General features: G+C 37.6%; 4 protein-coding genes and 2 non-coding genes across 6 annotated transcripts; 3 read left to right on the top strand and 3 right to left on the bottom strand.

The window, feature by feature from the left end:
• Positions 1–290: 290 nt before the first annotated feature.
• Positions 291–364, top strand: TRNAT-AGU. The gene has a single exon. It is a non-coding gene; the product is annotated as a tRNA-Thr (tRNA).
• Positions 365–704: 340 nt separating this feature from the next.
• On the bottom strand, positions 705–3,219 carry LOC17879024 (pentatricopeptide repeat-containing protein At4g16470). The gene is made up of 3 exons (XM_023778724.1): positions 3,123–3,219; positions 2,546–2,849; positions 705–2,368 (listed from the first exon to the last, which is right to left on the bottom strand). Exons 2-3 carry the CDS (start codon positions 2,764–2,766, stop codon positions 1,054–1,056), a joined length of 1,536 nt encoding a protein of 511 aa, XP_023634492.1. The 5' UTR covers positions 2,767–2,849; positions 3,123–3,219; the 3' UTR covers positions 705–1,053.
• A 98-nt stretch (positions 3,220–3,317) lies between these two features.
• TRNAL-CAG lies at positions 3,318–3,398 on the top strand. The gene has a single exon. It is a non-coding gene; the product is annotated as a tRNA-Leu (tRNA).
• Positions 3,399–5,128: 1,730 nt separating this feature from the next.
• On the top strand, positions 5,129–7,561 carry LOC17880058 (inositol transporter 4). Its single transcript, XM_006282512.2, has 3 exons — positions 5,129–5,208; positions 5,508–6,135; positions 6,238–7,561. Exons 2-3 carry the CDS (start codon positions 5,593–5,595, stop codon positions 7,441–7,443), a joined length of 1,749 nt encoding a protein of 582 aa, XP_006282574.1. The 5' UTR covers positions 5,129–5,208; positions 5,508–5,592; the 3' UTR covers positions 7,444–7,561.
• Positions 7,562–7,954: 393 nt separating this feature from the next.
• Positions 7,955–10,128, bottom strand: LOC17877664 (U-box domain-containing protein 4). The gene is made up of 2 exons (XM_006282534.2): positions 8,699–10,128; positions 7,955–8,354 (listed from the first exon to the last, which is right to left on the bottom strand). The coding sequence occupies exons 1-2, from the start codon at positions 10,040–10,042 to the stop codon at positions 8,292–8,294; spliced, it is 1,407 nt and encodes a 468-aa protein (XP_006282596.1). The 5' UTR covers positions 10,043–10,128; the 3' UTR covers positions 7,955–8,291.
• Positions 10,129–15,258: 5,130 nt separating this feature from the next.
• Positions 15,259–16,196, bottom strand: LOC17878163 (cysteine proteinase inhibitor 4). The gene has a single exon (XM_006284720.2). The coding sequence runs from the start codon at positions 15,786–15,788 to the stop codon at positions 15,432–15,434; it is 357 nt and encodes a 118-aa protein (XP_006284782.1). The 5' UTR covers positions 15,789–16,196; the 3' UTR covers positions 15,259–15,431.
• Between the last annotated feature and the right edge of the window lie 554 nt (positions 16,197–16,750).

Raw genomic sequence — 16,750 nt, 5'->3', positions numbered from 1 at the left:
AAATGATGCCATAGATTAAAAAAAACTGCTAACATTGTACTATTCGAATGAACAGTGAAAAAAGAAGTTCTACTGAGATTATTATCAGAGAAGTGGCACTGACTTTTACATCTTGCAACAAACATGTGAATGAGATATTGCATTTTTTGGATACCTCTCTCGTTGTGTTGAGATGGTTAGATAGTAGTTGCAGGTTTTTTTTGGTTTAGGCTCAAAACAAAACAAAAAAGAGATATTGCGTCCAACTTCTATAATAACTTTATAATATGTTTTACAAGAACAGTCGTATTGCTTTCATAGCTCAGTTGGTTAGAGCACCCGTTTAGTAAGCGGGAGGTCTTGAGTTCAACTCTCAATGAAAGCAATTCTTTTTAGTGTTTAATCCGAAACCAAAACCGAATAAACCACAACATGGGCCGAAGTTATAAGCCTGGATACCAGAGGCCCATCAGAAAACGAGAAGCACAAGTTTCTCATTCATAAAAGTGCTAGGTTACGCTTATTGATTTGTTCTCAAAAGGATCTTCTCTCTTTATTTGGCTTCTTCACGACGTCGCTGTTAGTTCCCGTGTGTGGTAGGGTACTTTTTATCTTTCTCCAAAGCCCAAAGCAGTTGTCCCCATACTCATATGATTTTGTCTATGTTTAGTTTTATAACCACCACTAGAATACAGTACTGTCTATACTAGTCAGCAATGTATGGATGTGAGTAAAACTTTAAATACTTACATTATACAAAAAATCGCATTTCCATCAATACCAATTACATCATTTGTATCGAGTTTGAGACTTATCTAAATATCACACTCTACCAACCAATCTGTTAATCCCCGTCCACACCAAAACTTGTGTTTGAACCACGATGGATTTTCCAGAGCCTATCACTGGAGTAACTTCATAGTCCACCCAATATTTGACTTCACAGAGTGTACCTTTTCTCTATACCAGGCTTAATATGAGAAACTGCAACAACATCACTTGAAACAAATGTATAACAGCTAATTGCAGGTTGTTTTGGTCAAGCAATGCAAGACAAGACTAGATATCAGTCCATCAAACATGACAGCTAGCGTCTATAGCGTCTAAGTCATCCGGATTGTAGTTAGCATCCATAAAGAATGAAGTCATCTCATGGACCTTCTTGTATATCTTTCCAGAGAATCTGTGAGACGTATCATCCTTCATGAATCTATGAACTTCTCCTTGTAATTCGATCTGGCTATACCCGGGATCTTTTTTAACTCCTGCATTCTCCATTCTCCGTCTAACCTTTGAGGCAGCATCCAGGAATCCACAACTCGCATATCCATTGGCAAACACCACGTAATTCCCCCCATTTGTCGGATCCAACTCCAAAAACTTTGTAGCTGCGAGTTCTAGAAGTTTCACATTCCCATGAATCCTGCAAGCCCCAAGTAATGAACCCCATACCGGAGCGTGCTCCTTGCATGGTGACTTCATAACAAATTCGTACGCTTCTTGTAGCCTGCCGGAACGCCCTAACGTATCAACCATAGCTGCATAGTGTTGTCCCTCAGGTTCAATCCCGTAATCTCTCTTCATAGAATTGAAATGCTCCCAACCTTTATCAACTAAACCTCCATGGTTACACGCAGTGAGAACCACCAAAAATGTAACAGGATTTGGTCTACAACCTTCTTCCTTCATCTTATCAAAGCATTTTAACACCTCTGAAACTTTTCCATGATATCCATATCCAGACATCAATGAAGTCCACGTAACAACGTTTCTGGTGGACAACTGATCAAATAATTTGTGGCCATCAGACAAACTGCTGCATTTGAAGTACATATCAACAAGGGCACTATCGACTATAATGTTCGGCTTAATATGGCACTTAATCATCACAGCGTGCGCTTTCATTCCGTGTTCCAGGGATGCTAATGCAGAACAAGCTCTAAACACTGAAGCAAATGTATACTGGTCCGGAACTATTCTGTTCTGTCTCATATCATAGTAAATATAAAGCCCATCTTGTTCCAGACCCTTTTGCACATACCCAGATATCATTGCGTTCCAGGGAATCAAATCCCTACATTGCAAACAACGAAAGAGAATCCCAGCAGTCTGAAGATCCCCTGATAAGGCGTAAAGTATCAACAACTTGACTTTCAAATACTCATTGGGAGCAAATCCAACAACAACCATCTGAGCATGTATCCGTTTCCCTTTTGTATATCCCTTCCGTTGTTTGCATTCCTGCAACATCACAGCATAAGTGTCAGGCTCTACTTGCAACCCGCTACGCCACAATAACCCAACAGCTTCTTTCAATCTCCCTGTAACACACAAACCCTTTAATGTCTTATCCAGCTTCTCTTTCTTTCTCTGATTCTCCGCCTGAAAGCTAGAACATGTTGCAGGTGAGAGAACCAAACTTTGATTTATCAACGTAAAGCTTCAGACTTTATACAAAACTCATAAAAAATGATCATAGCGTGATTGGACTAATTCAATATAACAGGGCTCAGCATTCATACTGATAAAAGAACTAAGACCAGGATAGGATTTGAGAAGGAAAAACCTGCTAATTCTCCTCTCCACCAGCATCCGGCGCAGGATCGTCGTTGCGTTGGCGGAAAACATAGGACCACAAGCCAAAGACTGAGACACCTCCGTTTGAAACTCTCGAGTGTAAAAAACCTTGGCGAGCCTGTTGAGCGTGAAGCAGATAGACCAGGAGTTGGATTTGTGAGAAAGAGAAGACGAGATTAGTGATCTATTGCAGAAAACGAACATTCCCATCAATGGAGAAATTGTTTGTTGTGCCTTCTTCTAATTAAATTTTCTTGATTTAAGGGTTCAAACGCATTTTTTGTTTCCTCGTTCTGCAACAAAATGCAAAACACAGTTCTCTCTCCGTCAGCATCAACAGTAAAAAAGACAATCACAAAGATGAAGATAGTAGAGACTATAGCTACTGAAAGTTTTCAAAAGCCGCAAACTTGAAACGATGCTCATTGTCACAACAATGATAATGAGGCAAACGAAGATTCAAAGAAACTTTTGAAATTCAAATCAGTTTCAGCAGGAATTTACAAAAGAGAAACCCACAAAAACAAAAATCGGCAAAATCAATTGTGACTGAATTAGGAACAAACCTCTGATTAGGGTCTTCGTAATTGTAGAAGTTCCCCCGAGAGCGACCCATTGATGCTCAAGTTTGGGAATTATTCGAAACCAAAAGAATGAAGAACCCTAACGTAATGCGAGAAGACGACGAGAATTCTCGATTGGAGAAAGGGTTTATACTTTTTATATAATATATAAAACGTTTGAGGTTGAGACGACAGAGAGTCAAGATGGCCGAGTTGGTCTAAGGCGCCAGTTTCAGGTACTGGTCCGAAAGGGCGTGGGTTCAAATCCCACTCTTGACATTTACTACTTTTTTTTTTCCATAATAATATCACAAATATATGAGAATAGAATTCTATTATTTATCGGAGCAGTTTTATATAGGACTAGATTTCTCTTATCTTATATGAGACACACAAGATATATAAAAAAAAACTATTTATCAAAACTCAAAAGTAAAATTAATTAAAATTTTAAGTTCAATGATTTAAAAAATAAAATTTACTTACCTACTTTTAAGGTTTAACTGACAAAAATAAAATTAAAAAAAAAAGATACATATGAAAAGAGTATATACGTATATCTAACAAATGATAGGGTAATTTACCATTGCATTAGCTCCGTTGTGAAATGATGATCTCGATAATAACAAATGATCTGTCTGGTATAAACCTCCGAACATGATTCCTCTTTTTTCATAAATATATAAAAAAACTTTTGTTAGTCTTGGCACCCATGATATATAAACAACCATAATTTACACTCTCCCATTATATTATAGGAAAGAAAGATGGGGATCGAATCCCTTTGGTCAAGTGGAGAGGATCACTTAGCTTAGCCAAAGTTTCGATAAGGAGACGAGTAAAAGAGAGAAGAAGATGATAAGAGAGAACCAAACGAGAGAGACGCACGAGTATCTATATTAAACAAGTAGAAACTGTTGACCATCATGCAAATAAAAAAAAAAGATAATCCCTAATTACAACTCGGAAACTTATATGTTGGGTCATCATCAATATATACTAAATATAGCCATGTTCTAACTGTCACAGTTATATATTTTAACTAACACAAGTATAGGAAGAGGGAGATAGAGGGTTATTTGACTAATGTGGGATCTTGAGAAGAAAACACAACCACTAACACACACACATTCCATATAACCCATTAATTCTTTTAACAGTGAATCATTCTTATCCCAATAATATTTGACCTAAAGTTCATCCTTACTTATCGGACATTAGACCACTTGTTTTAGCACCAAGCTGTCCTCACTGTTATCTTTTTCTTCTTCTTCTTCTTCTTCTTCTAAATTTAGGATTTCAGTCTTGAGTTTATTCTCTATATATAAAGGTTCACGAATCCTCACATTGTTGTGTTTTGTTTCAAAAGTAGTATAATATTAACTCACACACAAGTAACACATCTGTTCCGAGGAAAAAACAAGAATTTGTTTACTTACTCAAATCAAATCAAGATATGGAAAAAATCGTAAATTCAGAGTGTTAATTTCCCAGGTAAATAAATATTCCTTGAAGATATATATCTTTCAAATTCTTCCATGTTTTTGTTAAATATTATTATTATTATTATTATCATTTTTCGTTTGGTTATCAAAACATAAAATTATAATTTTCTGGCGCATGCATGCATTAAGATTTACATATACTGTACATAGTCAAAAACATATATTCTGCTTTGGAATTTTTGTTCTTTTTGGTTTTTTTATTTTTCTTAAGATTTCCACCATCGACCCTAAATTACGGAGATTATATTTATCTCCAGCTATAATAAATATTGAGTGGTCAAACTGTTAAGTATTAATTACCAGAAGAGAAAAATAAGATAGAGATATGAACGTTTTCAGATTCTAAAATCTTTGTAAATTGAGAGACTAATCCAAAAACAGTCAAAAGGATTAGGCCATGTAGGTCCCACTATTTTAATACTAATTAAGAGAGAATCTTATCCAAAAAATTCATCTCATCTCCTAATTCTATCCTTTCATCTCATCTCATCTCTTCTCTTGTGTGTTCTAATAAAGATTCTCCATTTTTTCATCGTACGCTCAAACACCGTAACATTCTCCTGACTTTAAACTTATACTCTCTGGTACGACTCGTCACTTTTACAACGATGACTTCTTCTTCATTTTTTTTCCTTTTAACTTACTATGTTTTTTTTTTTTATCTTCACTTGCCTGTCTTTATCATCGGTTTGGTCTTTGGTTTTAATTGTTTTGACTGTGTAAAGATCTGTTTTATATAGAAAGTAACAAATACCAAATCTCAAAATCTTGAATGCATAATCGTGGATGTTTTTCTTTTAATTCCCATTTTCATTTAGAATATATTCGTTTTCATCTCTTTCTCTCTATATAGTTATAACAATTTGTGGCTACTGATTCACAGAGGCAAGGCAACGAAAGACTGAGAATAATCTCTCTTTTCTCTGCTGAGAGAATCACAAACTCGGAAGGAGAGATCAGAGAATACAATGGTGGAAGGAGGGATAGCTAAAGCTGACAAAACAGAGTTCACAGAGTGTTGGAGAACGACATGGAAGACTCCTTACATCATGAGATTAGCTCTCTCCGCTGGTATCGGAGGTCTTCTCTTCGGTTACGATACCGGTGTCATCTCTGGAGCTCTTCTCTTCATCAGAGAAGATTTCGACGAAGTTGATAAGAAAACATGGCTTCAGTCTACTATTGTTAGTATGGCTGTCGCCGGAGCCATCGTCGGAGCTGCCGTCGGTGGTTGGATTAACGATAAGTTTGGTAGGAGGATGTCCATTCTTATTGCTGATGTTCTTTTCTTGATCGGTGCGATTGTGATGGCGCTTGCTCCTGCTCCGTGGGTTATTATCATTGGCAGAATCTTTGTTGGGTTTGGTGTTGGTATGGCTTCGATGACGTCGCCGTTGTACATCTCTGAAGCTTCTCCGGCGAGGATTAGAGGTGCACTTGTTAGTACTAATGGTCTTCTCATCACTGGAGGACAGTTCTTCTCCTACCTTATCAATCTTGCTTTTGTCCATGTAAGTGAACATGATCAGCTCTGTTTTATCAAACTCTGTTTTGTTGTTATATCAACAAATGAGAAAGTCTCTAAGTCTTGATTGAAAATGTTAATGTAACAGACTCCGGGAACATGGAGATGGATGTTGGGAGTTGCGGGAGTTCCGGCTATAGTTCAGTTTATGCTTATGTTGTCTCTGCCGGAGTCTCCACGGTGGTTATACAGGAAGGACAGGATTGCGGAGTCCAGAGCGATTCTAGAGAGGATTTACCCGGCGGACGAAGTGGAGGCGGAGATGGAAGCTTTGAAAGAGTCTGTAGAGGCGGAGAAGGCGGACGAGGCAATCGTCGGAGATAGCTTCAGCGCAAAAATGAAAGGAGCTTTTGGGAATCCCGTTGTTCGACGTGGACTTGCAGCTGGTATCACAGTGCAAGTGGCACAGCAATTTGTGGGGATCAACACTGTCATGTACTACAGTCCTTCGATTGTGCAATTCGCTGGTTATGCCTCCAACAAGACAGCTATGGCCTTGTCTCTCATTACTTCTGGTCTCAACGCTTTGGGTTCGATTGTGAGCATGATGTTTGTGGATAGGTATGGTAGAAGGAAGCTGATGATTATCTCTATGTTTGGGATCATAACATGTCTTATCATATTAGCCACTGTGTTCTCACAAGCGGCCATTCACGCACCCAAGATCGATGCGATGGAGTCAAGGACGTTTGCTCCAAATGCTACTTGTCCAGCGTTTGTCCCGCTAGCAGCCGAAAATGCTCCCCCGTCGAGGTGGAACTGCATGAAGTGTCTCAGGTCAAAATGTGGTTTCTGCGCCAGTGGAGTACAGCCTTATGCACCAGGAGCTTGTGTGGTGTTGTCGGATGACATGAAAGCAACTTGCAGCTCAAGAGGAAGAACATACTTCAAAGATGGGTGTCCAAGCAAGTTTGGTTTCTTAGCAATAGTGTTTTTGGGGCTTTACATCATTGTGTATGCTCCAGGTATGGGCACTGTCCCATGGATTGTCAACTCTGAGATTTATCCACTCAGATATAGAGGTCTTGGTGGAGGAATAGCTGCCGTCTCGAATTGGGTCTCCAACCTCATTGTGAGTGAGAGCTTCCTCTCACTTACCCACGCTCTCGGCTCCTCTGGGACCTTCCTTCTTTTTGCTGGCTTCTCCACAATCGGACTATTCTTCATTTGGTTGCTCGTGCCTGAGACCAAAGGGCTTCAGTTTGAGGAAGTTGAGAAGTTGCTCGAAGTCGGCTACAGGCCCAGTCTCTTGCGGCGAAGGAACAAGAAGGGCAAAGATGTCGATACGGCTTAAGACGATGATGATCACTGATCTCTCTCTCTATGCTTTTTACTGTTTCGGCAACCAATTCCAAATTCTACATTGTAAGAAATCAGATTGGAATACGAAATATCAAAGACCTTTTAAATCCTCAAAGAAAACATGATTGAGACAAAAGCTTCTTAAAGACCTTAAGCCTTCCCCTCGGAGCTGCTCTTAGGGCTTCTACTAACGTGAAATTACACACAGAAAAAGAGTTATGTAAAAGTATACGGCCAACTTAGGCAAACAGCTTGGTGTAGTCCAAAGCAGCACCTTAATAAGTGAATTATATACTTTAGAGACAGCCATAACTATCAATGTCAAAGTGGTGGGACAAACAACTGTTTCAACGATAACCAATTACTATTGTACGACAAGACAAAGCAAGTGGTGCCAGATATGCTGACATACAAATCATCTACAAGATCCACCGTCAGACTCACAGATCCACAGACAAGCTCGACCGATCCAAAAATAATTGATCCCAAATCGAGTAAAGCAATTGATCAAGAAAATATTGATTAAAAAATTGCTAAATTCTTGAACAAGCATCTTGCCGACGCTACTACAAGCTTTTTTTTGCCTTAAAAATCAGCATACTCCACCCCTCACAACCAGAAGCCAAAACCTGAATGCTAGACTTGTAATCCAAATAAGGACTCCCTTGGAACCCCTCAAAAACTAGCTTAACCATCAATACATGAGAGATCAAAGTCAGTCAAGTTTCTGGTAATCATTTGATCTCTCTTTACAGTCTACATAAAGACACTATACAAAACCACCAAACATACACTCAGTATATACATACTAGACTGATGAAACTTTCACATGGTTTCATTTCAAGGGCTTGATGAACATCCCTCATTCCTTGGCTCCCTAAGATACCCCAGTAGTCTTTCTGCCTGCACCAATACACAACGATGAATCTTGATCAATTTCAAGCTTTTTATACATTTATGCAAAAGTGACCCGCTAATCTATTGAATCCATATCACAATTTTCCAATGGATCTACTACATCTGTGACTCTTAAGATTTTTGGACCAAAAGAAAACAAAAGCTAGATCTGATTAGAGATCTCATGTAAAATCACAGAACAGACAGAGCAACCACTCCTTAAGAATAGAAAATTAAAACTTATCCGTAACAGGAAGCCTTCTGATTGTTTTTGTAGCTAAGGCATCCTATCTATCAAGCTAAACGAGCAAAGATGCAATGAAGAATCAGCAAAATAACACAACTCTTACCTTGCGCTTAGCTCTAACACTGACGGAGCCGCTCTGAGAGAGACCCACAAGAGGAGGAATCGCACCTTCCCTCACAAGTAACCCACGGTTCCTAACGCTATCAGAACAAAGCTGCAACAGCGTCAAGATGGCAAATTCTTTCCCTTTAACAGTACCATCCTCGATGGCCTCAACAAGCGCTGCGATCCCTCCTTCTTCGACAATAGCCTCTTTGCCTTCGTCTATCGCTGCAACGCTACTTAGAACTACCATCGCCTTCTCCGCCATTCCAGTTCCTTCCTCCGCCACAAGGTCCACCAACGGCTTCACCGCTCCAGCAGTGACCGCTCTCTCCTTGTTTTGCTGAAGCGTACAAAGCTTGTAAAGCGTCGTCAGAGCATCTTTCTTTCCCCTGCAAGATCCGTTCAACAGAAGAGACACCAACGGCGGAATCGCACCACAGGCTCCAATTGAGCCTTTGTTCTCCTCCAATAGTGCCAAACTAAGCAACGCACATGCTGCGTTTTGCTTTGAAGTCTCCGTCCCCGTTTTGAGTACCCACACTAGTGATTTAATCGCTCCTCCAGCAGCAATTACAGTTTTATTCTGGTCATGTAAAGAGAGGTTCAAAAGCGCTGTGACTGCGTGCTCCTGTGTCCATGGATCGTTACAACGAAGAAGTGGAATCAAAGCTTGAATAGCTCCAGATTCCCCAATCAACACACGATTATCCGCTCGATTCTTAGCCAGGAGCCGTAACTTCGCCGCAGCAGATCGCTTAATGGCCACCGAAGAAGAACGAAGTCCGTCGATGCAGAGTTTCACTGTCGGCTGCAGATCTTCAGGCGAAATACACTCAATAATCTCGGTAGAGAAGTTTTCCCTCTGTAGAAACCCTAGACACGGCTCTGGATCCTGCGCAGCTTCGTTATCTCCGCCGTTCTCATTTCTCTCAGCATCCGGCGACGGCAAACAAGCGAGACGCTGTAGCTCCCCGGAGATATCACTACTACAAGCGGAGAAATCACTAAACGCCTGAGAAATGTCTAGAAACGCTTCCTCTTTCATTGAAGAAGCGTTTGAATTGAGGGAATTACTGTTTTTTAAAGCGAGCTCGCCGAGCCTCATGTCGATAACGGAATCGGAAAGGAACTCCGACGCATACTCCGATTTATCTCCGATTGAGCCGACGAAAGAGCAAGACTGATCACCGCTTTGGTAGAAATTAGATCTCACTGTCCTCATGGACCGGCCAGCTTGCCGGTGTAATCTCGCCGCCGACGGCGACGACGAACCGTAGAAATCGGTAGTTAAAGGAAAGCGAGTAGAATTGGAATGAGATATCGGATCCTCAACTGAAACCATCTTCGTACAGATTTATCCGATGAGTGAGATCAAAATTTAGTTAATTCTAATTTATCAGAACGTTCATGGTGAGAAGAGAATAAAAGAGGAGGAAGAGGCTTGAGGATGAGAAGGTTTTTAAAAGCTCGTAGCTGTTGGTATCTGGGGGAGTCTTCACTCACGGGGCCGTGACGAGTTTCTTGAATCACGGTTCCACGTGGCGAGATCTTGAATCGGATGTAATAGCATCGACGGTGTAAAAGGAGCAGCGTATCGATCGCATGCCTGTGTTTCACCAGCCATGTGACTGTGACTTTTAGGTGTACTTGAGGGACCAAGGTAAAACTACGAAAAAGCCCCTTTGAACAGAAGAGTCGAGGTCAGAAGACACGTGGGGACAGTTGGCTTTTTTGGTAATTCCGATACACGGCTGTGTGGCTGATTGGGTTTTTTTGAACGGCTTTGAAGGAGAGATGAGTTAACACCGTTAGATTAGATATCCAACGGTTGATAGGGGTTTGAATGGTACACCTCGATGCCACGTGCAGAGCTTGTCGACATAGATACGCCCAATGACTGACTTGGTTTTTACTCTTCTCTTCTTTCTTGTTCAGTCTTCTCTTCACACCATTTTGCGATCTTTGATTTGATTTTAGGACGGTTTGGGTTTTTGTTATATCGTAATATAGTATACCAACAAAAACGAAGAATTGTGAGGTAAGGTTACTATTAGTGGTTTAGAATGTAAACATCTTCTGCGGTTTATATGAGTTTGATCAACAACACAATGATCCTTCTCTATCACTAAGAAAATGATATGAATATGTAAAAACTTATGTTTTCTTACATCACTACTCTCTAGGATGTTACATAATCACTCGGACGTTAATGAATCACCGTTTAAAGAAAATAACATTATTATGTGTATGTAGTAGTTGTATGTAGTCAAAATATAGGCTCGGTGTGTTAATAAAATTTCGTATTTTTTCAAGTCTACGACTTTACGTATTTATCATGTGCATGTAATTACGTAAGTTCCAAAAATGAGTTATCATTTTGCTTTTCTTAACCAATCCGTTAATATATATATATTCAAAGATTAACTGAGTAAGACATCAACTTATATGCAATGAGTAATATGAGATTTTATAAGCTAGTGCACGTACGATTAATTAAACATGAATAAAATCAACCGTCAACGCGACTTACTAACAATTTTAGATCATGTTTAGTTTTGTCTGTCAAAGGTTATATATATAATCCTAATTATTTTAGCAAATTAATCCGTATATTGCCTTCAAAGGCAAACAATCTGAGTGTGATCATTTCTTGAAAAGAATAATAATGTGGTGTCTAATTATACAGCATGGTGAGTTGTTCAACACCCCAACTAGAATCTGAAATGATTAATAATGCTAATAGTTAAATAAATGTGATTGTAAAGATTGTGTTTGTCCCCACCCTAACAATCGTTTTAGACAGCCGTAGAGAAACAAAGAGTAGGTATAAATACAATCCTTATTACGGCGACCAAAATAGGGATAATACTATTGAATAATCGAAGACTACGCAATCCTTAATTAGTTATTATTCTCAAGTGTCTATTAAATAAACTATTAAGTAGACAAATTTTGTCGTTTTTTGCAGTGTTTAAAACTTTTTAATTTGATGAATGTTTCCATCACTTTAATGTCATTTTCTGCAAAGTTGGGTGTATGTATTGTACATTAATCTGTACATAATTGTATGTCTACGCGTACATGTTATGTTTACTAATATTTATATGACAAATCCATATTATATGCTTCTTAATAATGATTAGTGCTACTGCTATCTAAGTAAAAAAACAAAAAAAGATGTCGAAGTCGAGAAGCAAAAAGAAAACATACGACAATTTGTTGATCGAGATATCTGGTTTATATAATAATTTTGTACTGGCTTTATAAATGTGAGATTTCTTTAGCAAAATTAAACGCATGAATAGTGACAGCTATTTTCTAAAATATAAATCTTTTTTTACGTGATCATTGTATGTATAAAGAAATATAGTTTAGGTTATATAAAAGTTCAATTGCTATAGAATTCGGAAAACAATGACCAAGCTTGGTTTAATGTGCATGTGTGTATCAAGAAGCTTGAAATTAAATATCTTTTGAAATTGTTTTAACAATCGATTCACAAGTAAAAACCATGCATGTGGGTATATAATGTGGCTATAGCCGGTAAAAAATGAGAAGAGGTGCATGATAAGATAACCCCAAAGCTAATGCTACTTTGGATTTGGTAGTAATACCACAAAACTCATTATAAAGTAACTCTTGCTTAATTTTTTTTTTTTTTTTTGCCAGAGTAACTAAAGAAAAAGAATTCTGAGCAGTATCGAATGTGGGAAGGTATTATCCGAAAATGAGGAGTACTATATGTAGGTGATGAATATGGAAAGGATAGATGAGTCTTTCATATTAACCTAGTCTCACTTGTCTTCACAGTATATATGTTGTAATAGCCTCCTCTGTGAATATATCTTTGGACATTCTATCTTATACTATATGCTTGCATGTGTCGTAGACTCTTAGGTAATATGTGTATTGGTTTTATGATACCTTTTTTTCCTTTCATTAACTTGTACAAAATTAGATGTACTTTTCGGGTAATACAATAGCGTTTGATCTATAGCATCTATCTGTAAGATGAATTATTAATACAGTTGAATTAGTTATCTAGTAATTATATGCATAAAGTTAACAATCCTATAATAACAACATACAGGTTACGCGTTACTCACTTTGTTCGAACCGTGTTGCTCGCTTTCTCCTGTCCAAACAAAGCTTGGATTTCACAAAAGCAAGTCCACAACACTGTGTTGCACAGAATAAATATCAATACATTTAGGCATTTAGCTAGCAACTTTTTCTTTATTTATTTATCTAATATTTTATTTAGAGGCTTGGCTCTGCCTGTGAAGCTTCCTTCGATGCTTTTGCTAAAAAAAGAGGATTATTTATCTTGAAAAGGGTTCTCAATTCATACTACGTGGTCATCATACCCATGATTCAACTTTATGTTATTTTTATCCTTTTTTTTTCGACAAACAAAAATTAATGTAAAACAAGTTATGGACCATATATTAGCTTAATTAGCATCAGTACTCGTTTAAAATGGTTGGTAAAAGCAATATGTATAAATAGAATTTGCGGTGGTCAATGAGAAGAACATATTGGCGGGCCATCAACATTACAAGTATCGGTTACGATAAGAAGTGATCCTAAAAATGTCTTATTATTAATGCATGCTCAATTATATATGTGGAACAAGTATGTTTTTGATATATTTAGTTTTGGATAAATGTTTTAGGTTCATACGTAAATGGGTGGAGAAGAAGAAATAAAAGGACATTTCAACTTATTAGAAAGATAATATGGAGGATAATACGTTTTATATGACATCATGCTTTACATCAAAGTGAGTTTGGTTGTTAAGAATATAAAGTTTAATTTATCAATTAGTCAACTCTTTTGTGGTCATCACATTACTAACCACACGTGTAAATAATGTTTATTGACCATCTCGTTGAATAAGGATTTCGTATGCGTTTTTAGTTTATCATTGTTCGTATCACTAATCCCAATAATGGAAAAAAAACTTCAACATTAATACAACTAATATGGTGCCACTGCCACACAAAGGCTAAGTCATCATCACCACTAAATCAACTAAATGAGTAAACATGCCGCCAAAAGAATAATACTACTAGAGAGTAGTAAAAGTGGATCCAATTCCAATCTCATTTTTTGAATGCATTGCATGATTATTACAAAGTTTGATTTTTAAAGTTAAACTACATGCGCGTCTCTTCGTTCGGACAGATCCCAAAAAAAAAGAATATGCCGGTGTTAGGATTATGGGAATATTCATGATTAGTCTTTTTGAGTGTTTTTATATTTCAAAGTTTATCATTTTTTTACTTTTTTCGTTTTCTTTTTTACTTACTTATCTGAGAATGAAGTGAAATTCCCACGTGTATCCTACATAGAAACATATGGTAGATATAAATATGAAATAAAATACGTTTTAAGTGGGTTTTTGAAAAATACTTATAATACACTAAAGAGAACTTTAAATTAAACTTGAAACTATATATGAAGTGGAGAAGGGAAGGCAAAGAAAGATTGACCAAATAAAGTGTATGCAAATTAAATATTGGCAATAATGAAAGGGTCCATACACTATTCTTTTTTCTATACTATATCATCATCATCATCACCCCTTTCACTTCACATAAAGTCAGTCTATTATTTTTATTTTTGTTTTTAACTTCTTGTTTTTGAAAAGGACAAAGTAAGCTTTTTGCTGTGAAAACAACTCATCAACTTTTGGGGTTTGTTTTTCTGTGAATTTAACATTTTCAAGCTTTTTTTACAGAAAACAAGAAATATATGTGTAGTTTTAGGTAGTTTTTTTTTTTATGTCAATTAAAATCTAAAACTACATTTATAAGTTCAGTAGAAAACTAAAAAAGCTTTATAATTTGGATATTTCTTTTCCAAAATCTAAAATCACATCCAAAAAAGTACCTAAAGCTCATCCAATTTTAAAAACCAAGTTTGCTATATCTTCATCCAATGGGCTCCCCCAATAAGAGCAGATGTTTCAGATCGGCCAAATTGGGTGGGCATTTCTATTAACATGATGTGAATTGTCGATATTTTTTTTGCGTCTAAATTTAGTCATGAAATCAAGAGAGGGGATTTTAGAAGAATGAGTTGCAGGATTTGGAGGATTCAAGAAGAAGACCTAAGACAAACCTGAATTGCCCAACCAATATACTAATAGGTTAACATTGTGTAACAAAATCGTTAGAAAAACTTCTCCATTTATATTGGTTAATTCTTCAAGGATATTACAAAAGTGAAAAGTGATTCACTGGTCCTCACATCAGAGCCATTCAATGAAACTCATATACTAAACTTCCGAAACTATTAGCCACTTATTTGAATTTCACAAATGGATAAGGATCGGAAGAGACAATACGCGTAGCAAAGGATTGATCACTAGCCTATACAAAACAGTTCGCCTATAAACTAATTTGGTTTATTCCAAAATATTTGCAAGCATATAAAGATAAAATGCACATAACAACAACAATTTTATGTTCTATACTATTTACTAGCGACAGAAACAAAAAAAATCAGATCGTGTTGGTAGATCCAACTCAAATGCAGACCAAAGTGATCAGATCTCAAACACACACTGTATCTCTCTAATTTATTTCTTTTATTCCAAAAATAATTATAACCAAGACAGCAATAAAACAAGATAAAATGTCAAAATCTCAAATCATCAAAAGCCATATATAGATAGATTTAAAAAATCCGAGATCGATCTACAACAACAAAGTGGAAATGAAGATCTAGACGGCCTTGAAAGACTCAAGGGTCTTGGAATGAAGCCACAGCTTTTCAACCACGACGGCCTCGTAGTTCAAGACCTTACCAGCACCATTCTTGGCCGCGATTTTCAGATCGTACTTTGTACCGGCGACCACTTGCGTCGTTCCCTCCACAACCTTCACGAAAACAAGACTCTCCTTCGATTGTTTGTTATGCTCCGCAATGGCATACTTGGCGACCGCGACAACGTTCGGATCCGACAGATTCTTGATCGGCTTCTGGCTACCGTAGCCACCACCACCGAGACCACCTTCCACGACGGAGACGAGAGGAAGGAGGACGAGAGAGAGACAGATCAAGGACTTCATCATCATCATTTTCTTTTTTCTTTTCTTTTTCTTTCCTTAACCTTGTTTTTATTTTATTTTTTCAGGGGTCGTAACGATATCGCCGGTTTGGTGTTTATATAAGCCAAGACTTTGGTTTGGTTCCTTTGGAATGTGAGCAGATAGTTCCAGAAATTAACGGAGATCCCAATCGTGTTACGCGGTGACGAGTGAATTGTTTCTTTCACAACCGTCAGATGTATACAACTGGATAAGTCCGCGTGGCGCTACATAATGTCATAGAGTCAAAGAGGGCTGTCCCGTCACGTGTATTGGCCACGCAAGACTCGTAGTGGAGGGAGAGCACTAAATGGGCCCATATATTTTGATTTGGGCCGATGTGGATTCTCGTCGGCAACTCTGTATTAGTATTATACGACGTCGCTTGCTTGTTGAATTCCAGATTATCTAGTGTGGAATAATATCCGATGGTTATAAAATCAAATACATTTACAGAAATAACATTGATTTTTTTTTTTTTGTCAACTTAATTTTTCATTAAAACTTGTTTTGGAACCAAGATAAGATTACAAACAAGGGACACTTAAGTTGGTAGACAACTAAAAGTTTACAGAGACACTATCTGCAGAAAAGAAAAAACCCCAGAAACTAAACTCTATGACAGGGAGACCAAATAAACTGGATTAGAATTACATGACAGAAATGATCAAAACCAATAACAAAAGAGTACAATTTCTTAAAAGAAAAGTCGAACAAACAAGGCAAAAACCTACAAACAAACAGAGAAGCCTCATCTTCTGAAACACCTACAAATGCGATTTATCACGATTGCTTTCGACCAATCCGTAATAACATCTACCAACTTCTATCATAATGAGAACCAATTTCTCGAGAACCAAAGACCTTATAACCCGACAAGCAAGGAGAACTCATATAGAGACATAGAAATTCCCACACACCTCCAGATGCGACGACGACGACTGATACGTCCC

The sequence above is a fragment of the Capsella rubella genome, unplaced genomic scaffold (assembly GCF_000375325.1).
Source record: "Capsella rubella cultivar Monte Gargano unplaced genomic scaffold, Caprub1_0 scaffold_7, whole genome shotgun sequence".
NCBI lineage: Eukaryota > Viridiplantae > Streptophyta > Magnoliopsida > Brassicales > Brassicaceae > Capsella > Capsella rubella.
This window is presented reverse-complemented; position numbering and strand designations above follow the sequence as displayed.

Bases quoted from the DNA above. Each gene is read 5' to 3' on its own strand.
- LOC17878163 (XM_006284720.2), bottom strand. From the start codon at position 15,788: ATGATGATGATGAAGTCCTTGATCTGTCTCTCTCTCGTCCTCCTTCCT.
- LOC17877664 (XM_006282534.2), bottom strand. From the start codon at position 10,042: ATGGTTTCAGTTGAGGATCCGATATCTCATTCCAATTCTACTCGCTTT. The intron at 8,355-8,698 runs GTAAGAGTTGTG...GTATTGGTGCAG, and splicing joins GTGTTAGAGCTAAGCGCAAG to GCAGAAAGACTACTGGGGTA.
- LOC17879024 (XM_023778724.1), bottom strand. From the start codon at position 2,766: ATGGGAATGTTCGTTTTCTGCAATAGATCACTAATCTCGTCTTCTCTT. The intron at 2,369-2,545 runs GTTTTTCCTTCT...AACATGTTCTAG, and splicing joins GTGGAGAGGAGAATTAGCAG to CTTTCAGGCGGAGAATCAGA.
- LOC17880058 (XM_006282512.2), top strand. From the start codon at position 5,593: ATGGTGGAAGGAGGGATAGCTAAAGCTGACAAAACAGAGTTCACAGAG. The intron at 6,136-6,237 runs GTAAGTGAACAT...TTAATGTAACAG, and splicing joins TCAATCTTGCTTTTGTCCAT to ACTCCGGGAACATGGAGATG.